The 25,000-nt window shown below is 44.2% G+C and overlaps 1 protein-coding gene across 7 annotated transcripts in view; it reads left to right on the top strand.

The window, feature by feature from the left end:
* The window catches only part of LOC135237641 (glutamate receptor-interacting protein 2-like), a 185,110-nt gene that overhangs the window by 68,034 nt on the left and 92,076 nt on the right, over positions 1–25,000 (top strand). For 2 of the 7 annotated variants that reach the window (XM_064304962.1, XM_064304961.1), the window contains exon 1: positions 6,614–7,185. The exons of the other annotated variants lie outside the window; for them this stretch is intronic. In XM_064304962.1, coding sequence (XP_064161032.1) covers positions 7,149–7,185 — 37 coding nt within the window. In that variant the 5' untranslated portion in view covers positions 6,614–7,148. Of the gene's footprint in view, positions 1–6,613; positions 7,186–25,000 lie in introns of those variants that run through there. 7 annotated transcript variants of the gene reach the window in all.

The raw sequence follows: 25,000 nt of genomic DNA, 5'->3' as shown, positions 1-25,000 counted from the left end.
ATCTAATTAGAGCTCAGATCAATATAATATGCATGCAGTTACTTTAACAATAATGGCAATGTGCAAATATGTTTGCTGCTTAGTGTATTCTCTGCCACTTATGCATGTACGTGTTCCATGTAGGCTGGAAGAATAATGTACAGCAGTAGCCTTTCAGTGTGATCTGCGGTTGCAATGAACACACGGCCATGTGTTGCTAAGGATGAAGAACAAGTTTGCTCACCCTGAAAACACTGCGACTTGCAGTTTATCTTCCACAGGCGTGTGGGGTCTTGGATGTGGACCCAGCCTAGTGCCAGTGAGGCTTTTTTTTGTTGTTTTTTCCTCTTTCGTGCATCATAACTGAACAAACACGTGTGTTTGAGCGGAAGATAAATAGCCTGCCTGCCTGCCTGGCAGCCGGAGGACGCCTGGCCCGTGCAGCGCGGGATTCGGGGCTGAGGAGATTTCAGCGTCGTGCTGAGTGTGCGCGCGTGTCAGAGGACTGCGGCCGCAGCTTTGGGGAGAGTTTAATCTGGTCTGGTGTCCTCTGCACACGGCTCTCGTCCCGGCAGAGATGCGTGAGGAGCGCTCACTTCAGAGAAGCCTGCGGTTATGGGCATGATGGCACCCTTAGACCCAAACAGAAATATACTGTTACTGCACCCACGCTCGGGTGCACGCATGAAATAACCAATTCAATTCATGTATACATGCATGTGAAATCATTTGCAGCAGATCAGGAATAGCTTGAAAATATAAAACAGTAAGAGTATGTTAGCAGGTGAGTTACACGGTAGGTTTTTGTAGCTGTCAGTAGAAAGCCATCAAGGGGCTCCATGTCCACTGAACCCCCATTACCCCCCAGCCCACAGCCTGTGCTGCTGTGTGTCCAACACAGTCTGGCAGCACAGAACCCAGTGCGTATCTCTCCTGAGCATGCTGCAATGGTGGGGTATCGTTGTGTGGTGCTGATGGGATAGGCTTGCGGCATTCACACTTGCCCTTAAAGAGCAGCAGGGTATACTGGTTGTCCTGCAGGTTATCCGTTGTTACTCAGTACTGAATTGACAGTTAACCCTTAGAAGAGAAGGGTTTTTGGAATTGTTTTTTTTTTCTTCAAAGTTCTAAGTCAGGTTTCTAGAACTTCACTGCTTTCACTCACCAGTAGTGACTGTTACATCAGCATTAGAATGTTCGTTAAGAACATTCTAAACACACGTTTGTAATCTTACATGTTTTAACCCTTTAGAGTTAAAGCAGTTGCACAGTTAACTCACCTCATCTGGGTTGGCGGGTCCGTATTGGTCAGGGTGTGCCACCGCCTCAGACGGAACACTGATGTGTGATAGGTGGCTGTAGAGGGGAACGACGGTCGAGCGTAATGACCGGATGTTTCTGACCTTGTTCACAGGACCATACAGGCATGTTAGTACTCAGCATGTCCCGGAGATCCCTTATGTAACACCTGTATTATAACGTATCAGTGCGGTGCAGATACCGTGCAGGGACTGCGAGGCTGGCAAATGCAGTCTCTTTGTTCCGGCTGGAGCATTTGGGCCCATTATACATTCTGTTCAGTAGGTTTAATTCAATCTGAAGTGAGATATCACTTTTTCTCAAAATCCTTTTCAAGGGACTAATCACACTGGTTTTCTGGTTTTCTTTTCTTTTTTTCTTATAAGGTGGAAACAATTGGAGCAGTGTGACGCCTGTCACCTGTCACATAGCCCTGTGTTCTTTCCTGGTGCACACAATTGCACATTAAGTTGGGCTGCAAGAGCCTGTATGCTTTGTAGATTTTTAATAGACATTGTGACAGGAATTATGGTGTTATTGAATGACTCGTGAATTCTTTGGCTCCTACAGTTTCGTCAGGTGGCCTTGTCCAGAAATGATACACAGGCTAAGGGAGAGGAGATGACGTTCTTTAGGAGTGGGTTAATTCAGTTCCTGCCCTGCCGCTGATCTCATCTCAAGCTTCCCGGAAGGTGAAACACGTACAGTAGGCCTTTTTTAGCAGTGATCTGTCAGTGTAGCTGTATGGACCTGGCTGAAAACACAGAGGAACACTGATGAATTTGTCTGGTATCATCGGTGTCATTGGCACTGGAGTTTCATCTGCTTCAGCTGTGTGAAATAATTAAGCACTTTATAAATGGATAAATTGAAGTGGTACATGTTCATGTGTGTGTGTGTGTGTATTGGTGGAAGTGTTTTCAAAAAAAAATCTTTACAGTTAAAACTGACTTTTCATATATATTGCAGAAGCTTTAAGATGCATTGGGGCATACTGTAATACTATGTGGACAGTAATTTTTAAACCTTTTTTTCATGCACTAAATAGTTGTCCCTTGAATATTTTCTAGTGTTATCGTTTTCAGAGGGAGAAAAAGAAATTAATTCTGATGGAAATGTACTATAGTATGTTGCTAGGAATGAACCTTTGTTCAAGTTTTATGTTCATGGAGGTAACCGCTTTTAAACTCAGTTTGTTTGGCTCAGTTGTCTGGAAGGATAAGTCTCTGGACAGAGACAGTGAAGCATTACCTCTGTCCTTAATTGTCCAAACCAAATAAATGTCATTAGCACGCTCAGGGACAGCACAATAAAATTGGAGTGTTGAGGAGTTATTATTCCGATGTGTTTGTGCTCGCTTTATGCTGATCTCTCAGTTACAAATAAGTTTACATTCATAAGGAACGTAAATAACATCAAAATTACACAAAGGTTTATATATTAAGACTATTGCTAAAGAACACAGTTTGGAAAAATAAAGCGTAATAAAAGAGTTGCATTAAAATGCAAGATGGACTCAAAAAATCCATGACATCAAAGGATGAAAAATGTGTTCACTGTATTACTGCAAACACAGTACAGAGCTGATCAGTAGCACCAACATAGCACATTACAAAGTATACACACTGAAATATGTGCAAAACAAAAAAAGGACAATTACCCAAGTACCCTTTTAACGGTCAAAACACTATTCTGTTGTAGTAGGTGTCATATATTTGTGTGCTTTTTCCTGTTGCGCACATTTGAGTGTATCACGGTGTAGTTAGTGTGGTTTAAGACTGGTCAGTACTGCTAAATCCCCCACTGCTTTCTGATTTAAAAGAGGACTGAATAAACCCAGACAGCTCACAGAGGAAACCGAAAGAAGCAAGTTGCTGAGTATGTTCAGAAAGCATGATGTTGAGAAGAAACTGTACAGAATAGAGCAGGTTTGATTAGGTTTGATTAGTGGTTCATTTAAAATTAGGCCTTTCTCAACAAAATGAGATTAGCCTTTTTAAAACTAAGGTAACAGTAATGTAAACAACAATTATCACGACAGGATTAAAATTATTTAAATTGGCATGAGTTAACGTAGAAACAGAGTTCTGTAAAACCTTATTATCTCGTTTATATGTCTTTGTGGTTCTACTGCACATGCATATATTTGCTTAACAAACGCACATTTTACAGAATTTTGAATAATTTGCAGTTAGCTGAGAGAACTAAAATACCACAGTGCACCAGCATTATGAAACCTAGTCCGAGTTGGTTAAATACGACAAACAAATTTTAGACACTTAACTTGCAGAGTGTAAAATGTGTTTGTTTACACCCCCCCCCCCACTGCTCTGTGTGCTGACACAAAGGGCGTCACTGCACTGCCATGTTTGGACAAAATGAGCAATTCTGTCAGCAGCCAGAGGCGTGTTTCCCTGCCACTGTCACCAAAAGGGACCAATGTGCGTTAAAACCTGTCCTGCAAAATACGTCATCGTTCTCTTCAGTGTTCAGCGAACAGGGACTTAGCCAGTGAAGACTGTGTGCTTTCTTCCTCTTGACCTCTCTTTTGGCGACAGTACTCTGCGTGTTTTACCGCACAGATGACATTGATGTTGCTAGGAAAATGATCTTTGTCCAAACTGACATGTCAACAGCGAAATCAAGCAAAATCAAATTTCAGGTGCACCTTTTTAAATAATAACATTAAATGAAACTAGTGTTCTTATATTTATTCAAATTATTTTTTTCTCAGAAAGTAGTACATTTGTCCACACACTTCCTGATTTACCTAGTGCAAAATCATTTTCCTGGTTGGGAATGTTATTAGCGTTGGACATTAAAGAAAAGAATGGTTAAATGAAGGAAAGGTACTAACGGAACAGCGTGAGGATTAGACAGGAGCAGTTATGGGATTGGAGTGTGTGAGAGAGACACCAGATACTACGCTGCTGTCGTTTCCATGGCAGCAGGAGGGAGTGCGGAACTAAAACACTGTGGCTATAAATCTGGGAGAAAGGGGAGGGGCTATGTTTGGGGGGAGGGGTTGAGGGGAAGAGCTACAGGATGCAGTTGTGGGATGTATTCAGTCTGTTTCTGACCAGAGAGAAGCCAGTCTGACCAGAGAGTATCACAAGGTGCCCTGCTCTTTTTCTTCACACCAGTCCCCTGCTCCCGTCTTGTGCTGTGTTCAGGATATGAGCAGAGAGGGAAATAAATCCAGTCTGTAAAGCCAAAACATTATGACTCCTCTGCTCCTTGCATGCTCAGAATTTGAGGGCTGTGTTTACTGTATCACTCTGCCTTCATGACTGAAAGGAGTAGCCCCCAGTTCTAGGGATGGGGTCATTTCCATTTATGTTCTGTCAATGGAGAAATTCAATTTGTAGATTGCAAAGTAACCAGAATGTTCCATGACGATGTTTCAGTTAATTACTTGAACTTCAATTCATTTCCTGAATTGACACAGTCGAAATGGAATTGACCCCAAGCTCGCTTGAGTTCAGGATGGAAACATCTGTAGTTTGGCCCTTCTTCTCTAGAGCACCACTGTGATTCTTCTCTAGAGCACCACTGTGTGATTATTCTCTACACCGCCACTGTGATTATTCTCTATAGCGCCACTGTGCGATTCTTCTCTAGAGCACCACTGTGTGATTATTCTCTAGAGCACCACTGTGCGATTATTCTCTACAGTACCACTGTGCAATTATTCTCTAGAGCACCACTGTGTGATTATTCTCTACAGCACCACAGTGCGATTATTCTCTAGAGCACCACTGTGCAATTATTCTCTACAGCACCACTGTGTGATTATTCTCTACAGCACCACTGTGTGATTATTCTCTAGAGCACCACTGTGTGATTATTCTCTACAGCACCACTGTGTGATTATTCTCTACAGCACCGCAGTGTGATTATTCTCTACAACACCACAGTGTGATTATTCTCTACAGCACCACAGTGTGATTATTCTCTAGAGCACCACTGTGATTATTCTCTACAGCACCACTGTGATTATTCTCTACAGCACCACTGTGCGATTATTCTGTACAGCACCACAGTGTGATTATTCTGTACAGCACCACAGTGTGATTATTCTCTACAGCACCACAGTGTGATTATTCTCTACAGCACCACTGTGATTATTCTCTAGAGCACCACTGTGCGATTATTCTCTACAGCACCACTGTGATTATTCTCTAGAGCACCACTGTGTGATTATTCTCTAGAGCACCACTGTGCGATTATTCTCTACAGCACCACTGTGATTATTCTCTACAGCACCACAGTGTGATTATTCTCTACAGCACCACTGTGATTATTCTCTAGAGCACCACTGTGCGATTATTCTCTACAGCACCACTGTGATTATTCTCTAGAGCACCACTGTGCGATTATTCTCTACAGCACCACTGTGATTATTCTCTAGAGCACCACTGTGCGATTATTCTCTACAGCACCACTGTGATTATTCTCTAGAGCACCACTGTGATTATTCTCTAGAGCACCACTGTGTGATTATTCTCTAGAGCACCACTGTGCGATTATTCTCTACAGCACCACTGTGATTATTCTCTACAGCACCACAGTGTGATTATTCTCTACAGCACCACTGTGATTATTCTCTACAGCACCACAGTGTGATTATTCTCTACAGCACCACTGTGATTATTCTCTAGACTGCCTGAAATGTCGGGTAAAAAAAAAAAAAACCTACAAAGTATAGCTAACTGTAATTACACTTAATTATGGGAGATGGACCAGGTAGTCCTTCTCTAGTGCCTTCAGCTGATCTCGCTCACTGCTGTCTGCTCTGCCTGGACTTCAGCTTGGTTTACAAATCCTTTTAGTCCCCCACAAAGCAGGCATCAGTCCCACCCACACAGCTCAGCACTGTGCTGTGGTATTTTCTCACGGTGAACTTCTGGGTTTGTGTTAATTGTGCCACTGGTCAGTTTAAGAGCAACCTGCAGAGGGACGGGTATGCGAGTGTGAGGGGTGGGGGGGGGGGGGGGGGTGGAGGGTGGAGGGGGGGTTAGTGCATGATGTTAGAGGGAGGGATGGAGGCATGGGGGGTGGCGTTTGAGAGGGATATTGTGGGAAAGCTTAGGGATTGGAGTAGCGTGACTGAGCGTGTGTGTGTGTGTGCATGCACACACTCCAGAATGATTTCATGCCATGGAATTGGTAGAGACACAACAATACCTTACACAGAGAGAGAGAGAGGGGGGAGTGAGTGAGAGAGAGAGAGAGAGAGAGAGGGGAGAGAGAGGGAGAGAAAGAGAGGGTGGGGAGTGAGAGAGAGGGAGGGAGAGAGAAAGGGAGAGGAAGCTCTTTTGATCTGTTTTTGTTTATCTCAGAGGGATTATGAGTTGAGGAGCATAGAGATTGTTTGAATCCAACTTCTAAAGCCTTTGCTGAGTGAACTTTTTCTGTTTCTTTTTTTTTAATGTTTAAGGAAAATATTTTGGGAACAGCTAAAGCCTGGCCAGCTTGCAGAATTTCTAAAGTTTTCAGTGAGGGTTGTTTGTTGGGGGAGGAGCTTAAACCTTGCGCCCCTGAAGGCTTGTGTGACACGCTGAGAACCCAAACCCGAGAGAGACAGCGTTTGGCAGAGGGCTCCGGTTCAGACACCCCTCTGTGAACAAGCCCGTTCTGGGCTGGACTCCGCGGACGCCAGGGGAGAAGATCCGTCCGTGTCCGGGTCCGTGAAGGAGGGATGAGGAGGGAGGAGGTGCAGTCCTCCTTTGTGAAGGGACCGCAGGCGCAGGGAGAGTGAGAGAGAGAGAGAGAGAGAGAGAGAGAGAGAGAGAGAGAGAGCTGCCTGACCAGCTGTGGGGACCCTGCTCAGCGCCTCGTAGTCTCCCGTAGTCGGATGGTCTGAGAACATGCTCTGCGGGCTCAGGAAGGAGGTGAAGACCTTCGGTAAGCGTGACGGGGACGGGGATTCCTGCGGCCGATCTCACGGTAGAGCTCTGTATTTGGTAAACATTTACAAAGTTTAACGTGTGTGCACTTCAGAGAATCCAATAATAATGTCACCATTATTCATGGATTCCTAGTGAGCGTTAGAACGCGGTGTTTTGAATTTAAACACCAAACCTGAGCTTGCTGTCCATGCCTTTTCTGTAGCATGAAAACTGAAATATGGCATACTCCAAAACTGTACGTTTCTGTCATAAATACATTTCAGATCATAAATTGAGCTTTCTGATGACATTCTGGAACGTTTTTAGGGTTGTGAGTGTTCTACACAATACCTGTAAATACTCTTTTTGCACACTTAGAATATGGAATTAATGGTGGAGGAGTGCAGGTATTGTACATTTTAATGTCAAGCTGGTCAAAGTGAAATTAATCAGTGCTGAAAACAGTGTGTTCAATGTTGACATGATTTTAGTTAAGAGCCTAACCAGGGCTTGGGGAGTGTTCATTTTTTTCAGAACAGTGATCATTTTGGCACCAAATTTTTATTTAGTTTTAATTGTAGTCACCTTTTAGTCATTTGAATATTGTTCGTTTTAATCTAGTTTCAGATGATGAGCAAAAAACTAGTTTTAGTCAACGTAAACAATTTTAATCCAATTTTAATGAAAGATTTTTCAATTAAATTCAATTAAATTTTATTTTTATAGTGCTTTTGCAGAGACACTGTCGCAAATGACGCTTTAATTTTTGGAATGTTCTTCAAAATTATTACTGACTGACCTTTATACACAGATGCTACAATAATACACACTGCTACAATAATAATTTCTTCCACAAATCTAATATCTCTTGTTGTTATCATCTTGCTATTACATCTAACAAGATTGGAACAAATACTATTTGCAGTCATGTTCCAGCAGAAATTTGGAAGGGATATTACCATATATTATGCAACTCACTTCAGATGGCATGTAATGCGTGTTAACTCACAGACCACATCTAGCTCTATGCAGAGGAGATAAATAAGGCAACAACTTCATCCTATGGGAAGACAACGTTTATTTAAATTTGGGTGCAGGCCTAGAGGTAGAATCTAATTTTGTTCATTTTTTGTTCACTCATGTGCCACTTTGTTTATACAATGCAAAGCTCATAATTAATCTGATATGTTATTTATTATTATAGGAATTATATTATTCTTTTTGCAATATGCCCAATGTTAGTAGTAAAGTACACATGGCTTTTGTTGTGCTTGGACTCATATCTAAAGTTTGTCCATATATCACTTTTATTCTTTCTCCCTGGCTGGGGCAGGAAATAAGTGCTCTATTGTTCCTACGTGAATTTGAGTTGCTCCTATCTGTCTCAGAAGCTTGCTGATCTGCTACAGGGAAAGCACCCTTAGTACATCGCACTAGATCTGCAGGCTATAGCAGGTCTCATTCACGCATGCGCAGACGAGCACAGATTCATTGGCGGTCGCTGAAGCCATCTCCACAGCCATCAATGCTAAAGTTCCATAATGTCTCCTGCAGCACAGTGTCCCCATCACTGCACTGGGGCATTAGGGCTTATTTGATCAGAGGGAAGATTGCCCCAGCTGTCCCAACCAAAACACATGCTGCTGTAACTTCCTGGGTGGTCTCCCATCCAAAGACTACCCAACATCACACTTGCTTAGCTTCAGCTGTCCAGTAGGAGCAGGGTACATGGTGGTACAGCTGCTTCAGAGCACAGATTGATCATGTGCGTCCACCCACCTTGCAAACACTGCTCTATCGCATGCATGCTAATGACTAGATGTCACAAGCAGCCATTTTTGTAGTGTTTATTAGTCCATGTACCTACTTTAGTTCTGGGTTTTGCACAAACATGGAGAAGGTCATCTTGTTGCTTGAGAAGGAATGATCCTTCCAAATGGAAAAGGTGCATTACTTAAACAGAATGTTTGGTTGCACAGTTAGATTTTTGAGTGGACAAACATGCTAGATGGATCCTGTCATCGGCATCGCTCCTGCTAAGCGTTTTCATCATATTTTCATCCTCATCATTGAAAAGCACTTAATAAACGTGTATTTTCACCATATTAACTGTGCTCTGGAAGCAAGATTGCAGGCGGGGGGAGGCTCCTGTGGGAACGCTGGGATGTTTCTGGAGTTAAGAGCCTTACCGCTGTTTCTCATCCTCACTCTTCCCCATCAGCAGGCTTCCCTCAGAGGCTGCAAGCCATGCTCCCTCAGGTGTAGTACCTGTGAGAGTCTCCAAAATGTGAGGACACAGCCCAAGGCTGGGGCTTCTGGGGACTGTCTCGCTAATGTTTGCTAAGTAGGTCACACGTCATATTTTATTTTTACGTTGTTTTCCCTTTTTACCAGTCTCCTGGTGCAAAGAAATAAAAGATGAAAATAATGGACTAATCTGCAATATTTTTAGCGAAGCCCGGAGGCGGTGTGCGGGCGGAGTCGCTTGGTTTGGAGCAGAAGTGGGAGTCACGCTACGCTACGCTCTGTAATGCTCCCCCAGCAGGGACAGCGCTGAGTAATGACGCTCCGCTCCGGAGAGCGCCGGCGCTGTGGGAGAGAGGCAAAGCCGAAAAAACGCACGCTGCGCTCCCGCCTCCCCCCCCCCCACCCCAACCCCCCGTTACCTGGGCAGCCAGGGAGAGAGCTTCCACTGGTTTAGCGCCAGCAGTGTTAGCGGCTGTGGGATGCTCAGGATCAGCATCACCAGACGCACGCGGCTATCTATCAAAGCAGTGCTGCTGAGAACAGAAACGCTTTTAAAGTCTCCGTCAACGAGGGACGCAAAGCCTGATGTATTCCTCAGACTGCCTTAGAGACTGGTACACACTGTGGGGACTGCCTTAGAGACTGGTACACACTGCAGTGACTGCCTTAGAGACTGGTACACACTGCAGGGACTGCCTTAGAGACTGGTACACACTGCAGGGACTGCCTTAGAGACTGGTACACACTGCAGGGACTGCCTTAGAGACTGGTACACACTGCAGGGACTGTCTTAGAGACTGGTACACACTGCAGGGACTGCCTTAGAGACTGGTACACACTGCAGGGACTGCCTTAGAGACTGGTACACACTGCAGGGACTGCCTTAGAGACTAGTACACACTGCAGGGACTGCCTTAGAGACTGGTACACACTGCAGGGACTGCCTTAGAGACTGGTACACACTGCAGGGACTGTGTTAGAGACTGGTACACACTGCGGGGACTGCCTTAGGGACTAGTACACACTGCAGGGACTGTGTTAGAGACTGGTACACACTGCAGGGACTGCCTTAGGGACTAGTACACACTGCAGGGACTGTCTTAGAGACTGGTACACACTGCAGGGACTGCCTTAGGGACTAGTACACACTGCAGGGACTGTCTTAGAGACTGGTACACACTGCGGGTTGCAGGGACTGCCTTAGAGACTGGTACACACTGCAGGGACTGTCTTAGAGACTGGTACACACTGCAGAGACTGTCTTAGAGACTGGTACACACTGCAGGGACTGCCTTAGAGACTGGTACACACTGCAGTGACTGCCTTAGAGACTGGTACACACTGCGGGGACTGTCTTAGAGACTGGTACACACTGCAGGGACTGTCTTAGAGACTGGTACACACTGCAGTGACTGCCTTAGAGACTGGTACACACTGCAGGGACTGCCTTAGAGACTGGTACACACTGCAGGGACTGCCTTAGAGACTGGTACACACTGCAGGGACTGCCTTAGAGACTGGTACACACTGCAGGGACTGCCTTAGAGACTGGTACACACTGCAGGGACTGCCTTAGAGACTGGTACACACTGCAGGGACTGTCTTAGAGACTGGTACACACTGCAGGGACTGCCTTAGAGACTGGTACACACTGCAGGGACTGCCTTAGAGACTGGTACACACTGCAGGGACTGTCTTAGAGACTGGTACACACTGCAGAGACTGTCTTAGAGACTGGTACACACTGCAGAGACTGTCTTAGAGACTGGTACACACTGCAGGGACTGCCTTAGAGACTGGTACACACTGCAGAGACTGCCTTAGAGACTGGTACACACTGCAGGGACTGCCTTAGAGACTGGTACACACTGCAGTGACTGCCTTAGAGACTGGTACACACTGCAGGGACTGTCTTAGAGACTGGTACACACTGCAGGGACTGCCTTAGAGACTGGTACACACTGCAGGGACTGCCTTAGAGACTGGTACACACTGCAGGGACTGCCTTAGAGACTGGTACACACTGCGGGGACTGCCTTAGAGACTGGTACACACTGCAGGGACTGTCTTAGAGACTGGTACACACTGCGGGGACTGCCTTAGAGACTGGTACACACTGCAGGGACTGCCTTAGAGACTGGTACACACTGCAGGGACTGCCTTAGAGACTGGTACACACTGCAGGGACTGCCTTAGAGACTGGTACACACTGCAGGGACTGCCTTAGAGACTGGTACACACTGCAGGGACTGTCTTAGAGACTGGTACACACTGCGGGACTGCCTTAGAGACTGGTACACACTGCAGGGACTGCCTTAGAGACTGGTACACACTGCAGGGACTGCCTTAGAGACTGGTACACACTGCAGGGACTGCCTTAGAGACTGGTACACACTGCAGGGACTGTCTTAGAGACTGGTACACACTGCAGGGACTGCCTTAGAGACTGGTACACACTGCGGTGACTGCCTTAGAGACTGGTACACACTGCAGGGACTGTCTTAGAGACTGGTACACACTGCAGGGACTGCCTTAGAGACTGGTACACACTGCGGTGACTGCCTTAGAGACTGGTACACACTGCAGGGACTGCCTTAGAGACTGGTACACACTGCAGGGACTGCCTTAGAGACTGGTACACACTGCAGGGACTGCCTTAGAGACTGGTACACACTGCAGGGACTGCCTTAGAGACTGGTACACACTGCAGGGACTGCCTTAGAGACTGGTACACACTGCAGGGACTGCCTTAGAGACTGGTACACACTGCGGGGACTGCCTTAGAGACTGGTACACACTGCAGGGACTGCCTTAGAGACTGGTACACACTGCAGGGACTGCCTTAGAGACTAGTACACACTGCGGGTTGCAGTGACTGCCTTAGACGACTTACTCTAGCTACTTGCTTTGACAGTAACAACCTACTGCTAAATGTTTCACTTTGTTTTACTCCGGCACTGTCCCACATTTTTCATCTTCAGATTGGAGAATGTACATTCAGAACAACTTACCTGGGAATCAAATACTTGGATTACATTCCTAAAAATGAGCTTTAGTGAATATGGAATTCATTCCCTCTGAATGGTTTTGCCTAAAATCTCTCATTAGCCAATCACAGTCTCACATATTGAATGTGACTCTGACTCACACTGGCTGTCAGCAGACAGAAATGAGACTGTTTTCTCCTTTAACTGTCAGTCGGCTGAAATCTTTATATTTACATTTCGGCTTCTTCAAATGCCTCCCACTTCACTTTTCTTGTATTCAGAAGCCTGAGATGTACAGTACATGGTTTTGGTGCATGCTGGTTGTGCGTTCATTGTATTCGATGTGTACTGGTTGTGTGTTCATTGTATTGGATGTGCACTAGTTGTGTGTTCATTGTATTGGACGTGTACTGGTTGTGTGTTCATTGTATTGGATGTGTACTAGTTGTGTGTTCATTGTCTTGGATGTGTACAGGTTGTGTGTTCATTATGTTGGATGTGAGTTTATTTTTTGTTAATTGTGTGTTTATTGTATTGGATGTGTGTTCGTTGTGTTGGGTGCGTATTTGTTTTATTGGATGTGTGTTCGTGGTGTTGGGTGCGTGTTTATTTTTTTGGAAATGTGTTTGTTGTGTTGGGTGCGTGTTTACTGTATTGTGTCAATAATGCTTATGAATCATGGGTTGTAGTTTTCACACAGTTTTAATTTGCACTTAAAACAGCAGCTCATTGATAATACAAATGTGCACATTTCAATTCTAAAAGCCATCTTATCGGTACAGCAGTCAATGCATGTGCCACCTTGTCGGTATTTTGAACACATCCCCAGCGTTCACTGTGTTGCATGTGCACAGGTTCACAGTGTTGGATGTGCACAGGTTCACTGTGTTGGATGTGCACAGGTTCACAGTGTTGCATGTGCACAGGTTCATTGTGTTGGATATACACAGGTTGACTGTGTTGGATGTGCTCACTGTGTTGGATGTGCACAGGTTCACTGTGTTGGATGTGTACAGGTTCACTGTGTTGGATGTGCTCACTGTTTTGGATGTGTACAGGTTCACTGTGTTGGATGTGCTCACTGTTTTGGATGTGCACAGGTTCACTGTGTTGCATGTGCACAGGTTCACTGTGTTGATGTGCTCACTGTGTTGGATGTGCACAGGTTCACTGTGTTGGATGTGCTCACTGTGTTAGATGTGCACAGGTTCACTGTGTTGCATGTGCACAGGTTCACTGTGTTGGATGTGCACAGGTTCACTGTGTTGGATGTGCTCACTGTGTTTCGCCACACCACCTGAAGCTGGTCTTAGCGGTGTCACCAGCAGTGGAGACGTCTGAAGTTAAAAGTTGAAGTGCAGCTTGTTTTTAAAGGATTCTCAGAAGTTGAATCTCTGTCCCTTCGCTGTGAAATAGTGAGTTATCTCTCATTCACGCAGCTTATAATTTGCAGCCAATTATTACTGTAATTACTGGTTTTTTTTTTCTTCACAATAGCTTATTTCCCTATGAGAGATGTTACAAAAGAAACTAAATTATATGGACACTCAAAGTGTGCTTGCTTCATTTTAATGTCCTCTAAAACTGCAGGTGTCTGCTTTGTAAACGGCGGGAATGACGTCATACCTGAGAAGAGCACCTAAAACTGTCCGTTGCACGCAAATGTGAAGAAATGGTTATGGAGGATATGGAACCCTCTGGAAACAGAAGCTCAGTTCTGTTGGAGCTCCTCTTATTTCTTTTTTGCTGCTGTGACCTTATTTCGAGTGTTGTCCCCGGGAAGTGCTTTCGTGGCTGTCCTGAATTCATCAGCGTTAATTGGCTGGCAAGAAATGTATTGGGGTGGAATGTTACTCTTGAAACACCAGCATACAACTTGTAATACAAATTATGTTGAATACTTTCATATTAATTAAACCTTTTGCTGCAAACATGTAAGTGTTGATGTTTATAGTATTGGCCAAAGACCATTTTTCAGTATTAGTAATGGTCCACCACAAATTTGAATTGTAATACTAGGCTACTTAATAATTTTGCATGTTTACAAATTTTTGTTTTCATAATTCAGAAGATGTTATTTGGTTAACAGCCAGTGGATAAAACAATAATTAATGCAACTGAAATTTTTAGGCTTAGCAAAAAATACTACATTAGAACAATTGGTGAAATTTTTTGAAACAGCTACAATGTGGTGATCAAAAGGCTCTGCTTTTTACTCACAATGGCTCATATTTTCATAATTATCATCACTTCCCATGGCACAGTGCTGCCAGTAGCATAATGGACTATAACATGACTCATTTTGTTTGGTAAATTATGGCAAAAAGATGATTTGGGACATGGTGTTAGGGACATTTGCGTCAGAGTACAGAACTGCGTATATAACTGCTTCCTCTCACGGTGCTAGGCAGGTGCTAGGTGTGTGTTTGCCATGACTTACTGAAACCCGAGAAATACCTTTCAAGACTTTCACAACTTCAGAATTTTTTTTTTACATTGCTGTTCAGTAATTCAGGTTAAGTACCTTGCTCAACTGCAGCGCCTTAGTTAGGAATCAAACCTGCAACCTTTCTATCACAAGCCAAATTCCCTGAGCATTATATTACACTGCCACCCAGTGTTTAATCTTAACGCTGTTTTGGATATCTGTTTTAGAATAGTTGTTTAGGAGCATTAAAATGATAGGAGACTAATTTAGCCACAGTAGTACTGTTGCAACTAGTATCTGAGATTATTAGAATATGTACTTGACTGACTTTGATCCTTTAGATACTTGAGAAAACCTGAAGCACTACTATAGATACAAAAACATGTTACAAAGCAAAAGGTAGTGATCAGAATTAGCATTGGGAATCAGTTGCTGACTTCAGGCTGGCTTCGATCGCACTGAACTGAAATACTCTGCTCGTTGCCGCTTAGTTTACTGAATCTGGCTCTGAACTTTTCACTTCCCCACGACTCAGAATAAAGCAGCTTTGTTTAGATAAGGTTCTCAAGTCTACAGTTTGAGGGTCTCATATTTTTGTCAGGGCTTTCTACACCTTTTAAAATTCAGTCCATGCATCTTTATTTAGGGCTGACAGCCGAACAGGATAGCACGCTGAGAGATTTGACCGCTCCCATGGTGTGGGGTGCGTGAAATCCCTGAAATTCCACTGAAAAAATGCTCTGCAGCGAAGCCCATCAGTTGCCCTCTGCTCTCACCACGTCTGGGCTGAATACATGTTTGAAAAAATGTAAAGCTTTAGATGTAACAGAGTTTTCAAAACAACCCAGCAGATCCTGGAGAATTTTAAACAAGGCGTGTTGCTAACCAAAACGTACCATAGTTTCAGACTTTTGTTCTGAATGCTAGTGCAAATACATAGACGTTTCTATTAAAATTGTCAGTAACCTGCAGTAATGGTTTTGGTGTCAAACTGGTTAAGGTACATATCCAGGTCTTGTGACCAGCAGGCAGCTCATAACAGAGGAACCAGCAGCTGCCCTGTTCTGGAATGTTCAGTATCCCAGTGTGCCTGTAAGGGGTCACAGGTTAGAGCCCTGGAATCTGCGCTTGACCTTGGCTGTATAAATGCTCCTGTAAATTAAATATCTCAGCAAATTCTGGATAAGATTCTCCAGTTTAACAAATGTGCCACCTTATCTTAAAATATCAGACATTCTAAACAGTCCCCCTGAGAGTACTTTAAACTTACTTACAGTTATCACAATCATTCCAGCTATGCTGTAAGTTAGCTAAATTGGCAGAACTGCAACACTAGTTAGCTAGCTACAAACTAGAGCTATATAGGGTTAACTTAATTGACTAACAGCAAACAAGCCAATTGTTGCAACCATATGACCTTGTCTGGTAAAATGGACTGAGGTAACTGCCTAGCTAATGTAGATAGCTAGATTAGCTAGCCAGTTACCTCAGTCCATTTTACCAGACACTTAAATTTACCTTCATAATTGTCAATGTAACTTGAAGCGTATACTTTGAAACCTTTCGTCTTTTTTACTAGTGCAGGCACTGGACATGAATTGGACAATCCTGTGAACTCTGTTCACCTATTATATTTTTTTTAAGTCTGCAGGATCCACTGAGACACAACATGCCCCATGTAGTGCCTTCTTATTCTTATTTTTCATAAAAATAAAATTCTTACACTATTTTATTTACTATCACCTGTTCACAATGACAATTATAATTGTTGCATAATACTGATGTGTAATTCTGATATCAAGCTTGTATAATTTATTTAGTTCATTTTAGTGTGCTTTAGTTAGGGTAACTTGTAAAATGCATTGAGTCGATTTGTGTGTTTTGGACACATAAACTAAACACATAGACATGCATAAAATAATATGCAATCTTACACACACACTCATACACACACATGCCCACACACATACACACACTCATGCGCACTCACGCACGCACACGCACACATATGCACACACACACACACACACACACACACACACACACATATGCGCACACACACACACATATACACACAGGCACACACACGCACACACACACAAACGCGGACTCACCCACACCCACACACACACACATACTCACACAAACACACACATACGCACACACACACACACACAGAGACACACACACGCACTTTTCTCCAGGCTGTCCTTGCTCACCCACCCAGTCCTGGTGGCTTGTCAGTGCTGTTCCAGTAGTCTGTCCCTGCTGGTCCTGTGGGCTGGATGTCTAGCCCTCCCCCATTGCGTTTACAGGCTGCAGATAACACCCGTCCTCTGAGGCCATGTTGTTAGTCTTGAGCAGACGAGCTTTCCTCATTTTTCACAGTGTGCAAGTACATGTTCAGTTCTCTCCTGTGGCTTTGCAGAGATAAAGAGGAGAATGCTAACATTGAGTCCAAATATCTTTGTGTTTAAGGGGCTGTTTTTTTGAAAGGGGGGGGGGGGGGCGGGAGTCAGACAGAAACGCAACCTATGGACAGAGATTTGTTCTTCCTGACGCTGGAACATTTAACAGTTATTCAGACTGCTTCAGAGAACTCCTGTCTCTGTATTTTACAAAGATGGAACCATCTGTTTGATTACATCCAAACATGCTTAACTGCACTGAAGCTGACTGAAATTGAGAGAGGAAAAAACTGTGGTATTCTGGGATACATTTCTATGTGTCAGATGAGCTTCCATTCATATACAGCAGCCTGGGAGTCCTGCAGACATACAGCACCATAAACCCAAGTGGCGTGTGAAATTGATCCTGCCCTAACAGTCTTTCTGAACATTGATTACCCAGCGCTCACATTGAATAGCTTGCACTGGGACTAAAGGCCGTGCATATTGATTGCAGGCTGGCACTTCCATGCCCTGAAGAAACGCTGCCAGCCATCGCCAACGTTATCCACTCAGTTATAGCCTCCCATTTATTATTGTTAAATCAGTTAAGTAAGTAAAGACTGTTTGAAAAGGAGACTTAGATAATAAATGTGTCATTAAAATGACTTATAGTCATTACCAGGGCTGCCCAACCCTGTTCCTGGAGATTTGCTGTCCTGTAGGCTTTCAATCCTAAACAAAGCACACCTTATTCAACAGCTAGAGCAGAGCTGCCCAACCCTCCAGTAACAGGGCTGGGCTGCCCTGATCATTACTGTGTGGGGCCAATATGCCTGGGTTACACCGTGTGCCTCTGTATAGTTGTACTTGTAAACACCTCACAGCTAGACCAATGAGGGTTTGTAGCTGGAGGGGAAGGTATCGCGTGTTCTCCCTTGGCTGGTGTGATTCAAAACCGGAGATGTTAGTTATTTTCCTCTGTTCGTAAGAACAGGGCACAATTATAATTAAGAATGCACTGGTTCCGTTGCCACGGGTTAGATATGAAGGCGCTGCTTCATATCCCGCTTAAAACTGGCCTGAAACGGATCAGTAGCATTCTGGTTACTCTCCGTTCGTAAACGGGGCTATGCTGTCATCAGAGATATATCCGATCTGTCGCCGGACTGTCAATATCCCAATGGGAGCATCAGAATATTCACAAATGCGTGGAACAACACATCAAATATATCCATGACCACAGCAAGAAAGCGTAACAGTTAATAGGTTTTATCCTCGTGATAATCTGACTCCATATTAATTAATAAGTTATGTTCCAAATTAGAATTTAGGCTTGATTTAGAATGGAACTCAGTTCGTCTGAAGTTCTACACCGAGGGTCAACGCAGTTTCACCCGGTACGCACCGCGGATGCGCCCGTAACGACAATTTAACTAGCTGTTTGCAGACGACACAGCGGTTGTGAGATTTCCCTCATGGGGAGTATAACCTAATTAGGGTTCAGGGACTCCGAAAGGGCCAATATTGGTCATCCCAGGATCAACTTGGTTCTGCTGACGGTCCCGCCTTAACTGAAAACTTGGTGATCAAACAAGTCCAACGGGCAGTTCCCTAGTCATAATTGGGGGAAACCGACTTAGAAGGCTTTTACAAGAACGAAACATTGACCAAGACCACACAAATCAAGTCATTAACAGTTTTAATGTCAGGTAGGTTATACACTTAAAATAGTCAATTTGTAGTTACAGAATTTAGAAAATAGTCTAACAATCAAAGATAAAGATGAGCATACCTGACAGCAGTCTACACACAGAAAGAGTCTTGTGTGGGAAGTCTGATTGCAGACCCCCAGAGGGCCCTGTTCCTCTCCTATAAGAACCCAGCGCAGGCAGGTGGATGTCGCCACAAAAGGGTCATAAAACCATAAATTTACTTGGAGGGGGAAGATTGGAATTTGGTTCAGACAGGATCAGACAGATGGATTTACTAGGAGGAGTGTCCCAAAAATACAGTTTACTTACAAATTGATTAAAATAGATTTTCTACAGGTTTGCTGGTTTTAAAACCTAAACCAGAGCATCACTCGCACAGAGACCATAAAAACCATACCAAATATGAATATTTGTTCTTGTGATTGTCATGAAAACTCTGAAAAACAAGAAATAACTGTACAATCTCTTACATGAACCAACTGCCAACTCTCAATGTCTTTCCACAGTGTATTAAGATTGCATAGTGTCGTGTAGCAATGTATTCAACCCCAATCTGGCATTATTTCCTAACAAAAAGTGTGCTTGAGTAAATTTCTCTCCTTATGAAGGTAGGGAGACAAGTTACCCAGTGACACCAGGTGAGGGCACTTTGGCTGTCCCTCGACTGTCCTGAGCAATTTGCCCCATTTTCGCCATGTGATTTTATTACTTGCCATCTGAAACCTCCAGGACGTTGGGATAATTTTAGAATTGCTTTCCCATAGACAAGAGGTGTCACCTGTTAACTGTCGCAAAACCAGATGCCAAGGTCTTACGGGTCACTCTGTCCCGACAATATCAGACTCTGCACCTGGCGAATTGCTTTACGACAGTCAGAGAGGAAATTCCACTCTATGCCTGTTCCCGTGGGCCTTACATACTCATTAAATGCATAGCCATCTTCATCATTCTTATCAAGGAGTTTCAAGAAGCCAGCTTAATATGCTTTGACACTTAAAGCATACACGCTGTTGTCAGTCACCGCCATTCTGTGGTGACACATTTGGTCAAATACACACACTGGCTGCCACAGTGGTTGCAACCGAATTGGTGCAAGCTGTTCATTTTTGTCCCCTGAATGGGTCTCTGGTCTTAACCTCAAGAATCATACATTCTACTATGCTGAAACCTGCACAACAAGGGGCATTCAGTAAAAATAAAATAAATAATATTTTTGAAAATTTTTTTACTACAGCTTTTTGTCATCCAAGACATTTGTTTGTCAAAAAATGTAAATACTTAAAACTTGGTGGTAAACATCTGGGAATCGGCACATTTTAAGTCAGTTTCTTTTCTGTTTCAAATTAAGATGGACTGTCCTTCAATTTTTCCTCTAATGAAGGGGATTTGAGACACATAGGCAACATCGCGGGGATTCTTTGAAATTAATGATCATGATGGAAACGCAATTAAGAAAAAGGAAGTGAAAGCTTCCATCCACACACGAGTGTTGGCCTGCGTTCCAGCTTCGGCTAATTATAACTCAGTGGTAGAACATTAGCAGACGACCTCCAGTGGTACTGGGGTTCAACAGGGTGGGGTGTGAGGGACCCCTGCAGGGGTGGGGGGTGGCTTTGTGAGGACCGGTGGATTTGTGGGGACCGAGTACAGATCTCTGAGTCCCTGCTGTAGCTGACTTTATCAGGAGTGTGGGGACCCTTTAAAAAAACAGAGATGGGTACAATGAGTACATGCATGGAGATGATGCTCTGTATTTGTGTGTGTGACTGTGCGCTTCTGTGTTTGCGTGGATGTTTGTGTGTGTGTGTTTTTGTGTGGGAGTGATGTGTGTGTGGATGTGTGTGCACGTATGTGTGTTAGATTATGTGTGTATTTGTGTGTGTGTGTGTGTGTGCATGTGTGTGTGTAGGTGTGTGTGCATGTGACATTGTAAGTGTTTGTGTGTGTCGGTTTGCGTGTGTGTGTGAGTGTGTGTGTGTGTGTGTGTGAGATTGTGTGTGTATGTGTGTGGGTGTGTGTGAGAGAGAGATTGTGTGTGTGTGTGATTGTGTGTGTGTATGTGTTTGTGTGGGAGTGTGTGTGTGAGAGATTGTGTGTGAGTATGGGTGTGTGTGTGTGTGTGTGTGAGAGATTGTGTGGGTGTGTGTGTGTCTGTGTGTGTAGGTGTGTGTATGTGTGATTGTGTCTGTGTGTGAGTGTGTGTGTGTGTGTGAGAGAGATTGTGTGGGTGTGTGTGTGTCTGTGTGTGTAGGTGTGTGTGTGTGAGAATGTAAGTATGTGTGTGTGTGTGCGTGCACCTCTGTTAGTAGTGGGCTCCTATCTCCAGAACTGCAGCCCTGCTCTCCTGTATTGTCTCTCAGCTGCTGTGACACAGATAATGTGGGGTAATTAAGCTTTAAATGTGCTGTGTGAATGAAAGAGAACGCACAGCGTCTCCCCATTAGGACCACAGCATTTATCTCCCTGCTAATTAGAGGCCTGCTAATTGAAGGGATAAGCGTTCAGAAAGTTTGGAAACAGCTGAATAGTTGCACCGAAGGGAAATATTTCGCTAAATTTTGAAAATTTATGTCAGGGCCGGATTTACAAAATACAAATACCAAACCTGCTGCCCGGCATTTTCACCCCAATTATTGGTCTTTAAGTTGGGTTCGTAGTAGGAGCAGTAGGGTTCATATTTGAGGATGATGTTGTGTTCAGAGACAAAGTGCAAATGTAGGAGATCCTGGGGGTATCTCGTTACATTGTTGCCACTTGGTCACAACAATGATCACGTGAGTGGTTAATGTAGTCCTTCCTTTTAGCGAATCCAAATGTTTATTGCTGTTTAAAGGTAGTTGCCTCTTTGCTGTTTGCTGATGCTGTTATGGAGAAAATCCTTTCTTTTTTTTGCAAACTGCACAGGATGTTGCTCCCCCAGTCAGAGGGTAACCTCCTTCGTGAATTTTAAGAGAGTTGGTTAGTCCACGAAATGAAGCACATAGCATAAGAAGCAGATGACTCTGTGCTTCCTAAGTTAGCCAACGTGGCAGTAAATTGCTTCCATTATTAGGCTTTTTCTAAGCCCTCCAGCAACAGGATTAAGGCTGACTGTCCCATCGCTGCAAACGCTGATATGGCCCGAGTCTCTTTAAGGTGGAGAGGGCCGGTCGGGTGACGGCAGTGGCAGCGGGGGTGGGGGTGGTAATCTCCACTGTGGAGCAGAGCCGGTGTGAGCTCTGCACCCCAGCAGAATAGAGGTGAGATAAGATCTTTAAAAGGAACCACCCTGGGTTCCTGCGATGGCCTTTTGGTGGCTTTTTCCCTCGGTGCTTCTGTGACTCTTAGTTACAGTCTTTTGCTTGGAGGAGAACAAGCCTTAAACCAGCATGGCAGAGGTTTGAGTCCCAGATGAGGTGAAGCCGAGTCGAGTGTGGCTGGTTAACGAATTCAGGAAATTTGTCAGCTGTATACTGTTTGTACGTTATTGTAGTATAATATGCACTCTGCACAGTGCACAGTAAGATTCAAGAATCTCTGGTGAGTCCGTGGCATTATACCAGTGAAGAGGGAGGGATGTGGGGCTGAACTTTATTGCCTTTTCCAGTTATTTGCTCTAAATATACATTCCATCTCACTGACATATTTACTTGTAAATTCATCCAACAACAGCAATCCTAAGAAAAATGTGATAAAACATTATTCATTCATTATAGGCATTTAGCGTACGCTCTTATCCAGGGCGACTTGCACAACGTTTTACATAGCATTTACATTGCATCCATTTATACAGCTGGACATACACTGAAGCAATGCAGGTTGAGTACCATGCTTAAGGGTACAACGGCAGTGTCCTACCCAAGAATCAAAGCTGCAACCGTTAGGTTAGAAGACCAACTCTTTATTGGGATGGCAGGTATGCCATCCCGCAAGTTACGCCTTGGAGGGGGCATGTGCATTACACTACACATAGAGAAATAAATAAACAAGTACATTTAAATTATCTCATCTTCAGCTGTGGCATGCTGATTAGTATTTTAATTGTCCTGGGCAGGCTCTTACTAAACTAATGAGCCATTTAAACAGGCCACCATATAAATATTCTGTGTATGCAGAAATTAGCTGCAGTGTGGTGCCTGAGTCCTGGATGGGCTGTTATGTTATTGCCTAATTTCTTACTGGGTCAAATTATTATTCCAAATATTTTAACATATCCAACAAATAAGCTTTGTCATTGGCAAATTAAATACTCACCCTCCACTTTATTAGGTACACATGCTCGTTAACACAAATAGCTTGCTCCTCCAAACAGGGAATCCTGTGGCTGCAGTATGAAAAGCATGCAGACTGGGCGAAGTGCTTTAGTTGTTGTTTTGACTAAACACTAGAATGGGTGTGATCTAAAAGACTTTGACCGTGGTATGATTGGCAGTGTAAGCCTGGTGGTTCCAGCATCTCAGAATGCAGAAGACCACGCCGGGTTCCACTCTGTCAGTGGGCATGTGAGCAGGGAGATGGGGCTCCAGTGAGCAGGGAGATGGGGCTCCAGTGGGCAGGGAGATGGGGCTCCAGTGAGCAGGGAGATGGGGCTCCAGTGAGCAGGGAGATGGGGCTCCAGTGGGCAGGGAGATGGGGCTCCAGTGAGCAGGGAGATGGGGCTCCAGTGAGCAGGGAGATGGGGCTTCAGTGAGCAGGGAGATGGGGCTCCAGTGGGGCTCCAGTGAGCAGGGAGATGGGGCTCCAGTGGGCAGGACGATGGGGCTATAAATCCATAAGTAGAGTTGTTAAATACTGTTAAATACAATTATAACAAAATCAGTGTCAAAATAGTTTTTGTTCACTGAAAACACAATATAAAAGCTGAGAACATTGTAGTTACTGCACTTTGCTTTTGCATTGCTCTTAGAACCATTTAAGGCAATGCAAAGGCAGAGTGCAGTGACTACATTTTTGGGGTCAAAGGTCAAATCAGCCATCATGGTTTTTGGGCATAAAAATTACCTCATGAATACATGTACAAATATAGCTGCGAGCAGCAATGAAGGGGCCAAGCACTACAGGGGCTCCAGGAGGACAAGCAACCAGAACAACCCCTGTACAAGACACCAGTCCATTGCAGGGAGAACGGCATAACCCTCTACCATTCTGCAAAGTTTTGTAAAAACCGACCAGTCTGTTATAGGGGCCGCCATAGACTTCCATGGCAGAAAGCAATTGAAGCATTTGTCAAAAAATGTTTAATTTGTGGAAGATCACAGCTCTAGGACAAAAAATGTCTAATTTGCGGACGATCCAATGGGCGGGGCTTATGGGTCCTTATTGGAAACTTGTTACCCTTGACGAGTTGCACATATGTGCAAAATTTCATGACTGTAGCTCAAATGGGGACGGAGATATGCTTAATGCAAAATTATCTAAGAAAAACACCTTTTTGCTCATGACAGCGCCACCTCTTGGCCAATCGGCGTCATATTTCCTCCCTGTCCATATAGAATGCCCCAATACATGTGTACCGAGTTTCGAAAACTTCGGCACAGCGGTTATGCCTAAACAGAAAAAAAGCTCTCTAGCGCCACCACATTGCTTGATCGGGCCGAAAATGAAGGGTTAGCCTCCACTTATGTCTGCTGATGGGCCTACCAAGTTTCATGCTGTTAGGTGAAACCGTTCAGAATTTACACACCTTCATGTTACAAGCCACGCCCTGCTCAATATTCATTGGCTCATTGTGGCCATATAAATAGATTTAGCCAAATTCTGTGAATAGCTTTTGGTCAGCACCATCTGTAAATCATACGTACCGAATTTGGTGGTGATCGGATCAACGCCTTAGGACTAGTTCGCAAAAGTAGGTTTTTCGAATAATTCAAAATAGCGGAAAATTTATCATGACGCATTTTAACGGCAATGGGTGCATTGGACTCGGCATGACCCAAGAATGCAGAGGAAACAATCCCCACAACTCTAGGACAAACAGTTCAAAAGTTATAAGCAAAAATGTACCTTGAAGTTTGGCCTGTTGGTGGCGCTACAGAGTTGGATGTATTGACCCCAAATTCGATGCCTGGATACATTGGCCTATCCTTGA

This window comes from Anguilla rostrata, chromosome 13 (genome assembly GCF_018555375.3).
Source record: "Anguilla rostrata isolate EN2019 chromosome 13, ASM1855537v3, whole genome shotgun sequence".
In the NCBI taxonomy this organism is placed as follows: Eukaryota; Metazoa; Chordata; class Actinopteri; order Anguilliformes; family Anguillidae; genus Anguilla; species Anguilla rostrata.
Note: the sequence above shows the minus strand (reverse complement) of the source record. Positions and strands in the feature narration are given on the sequence as shown.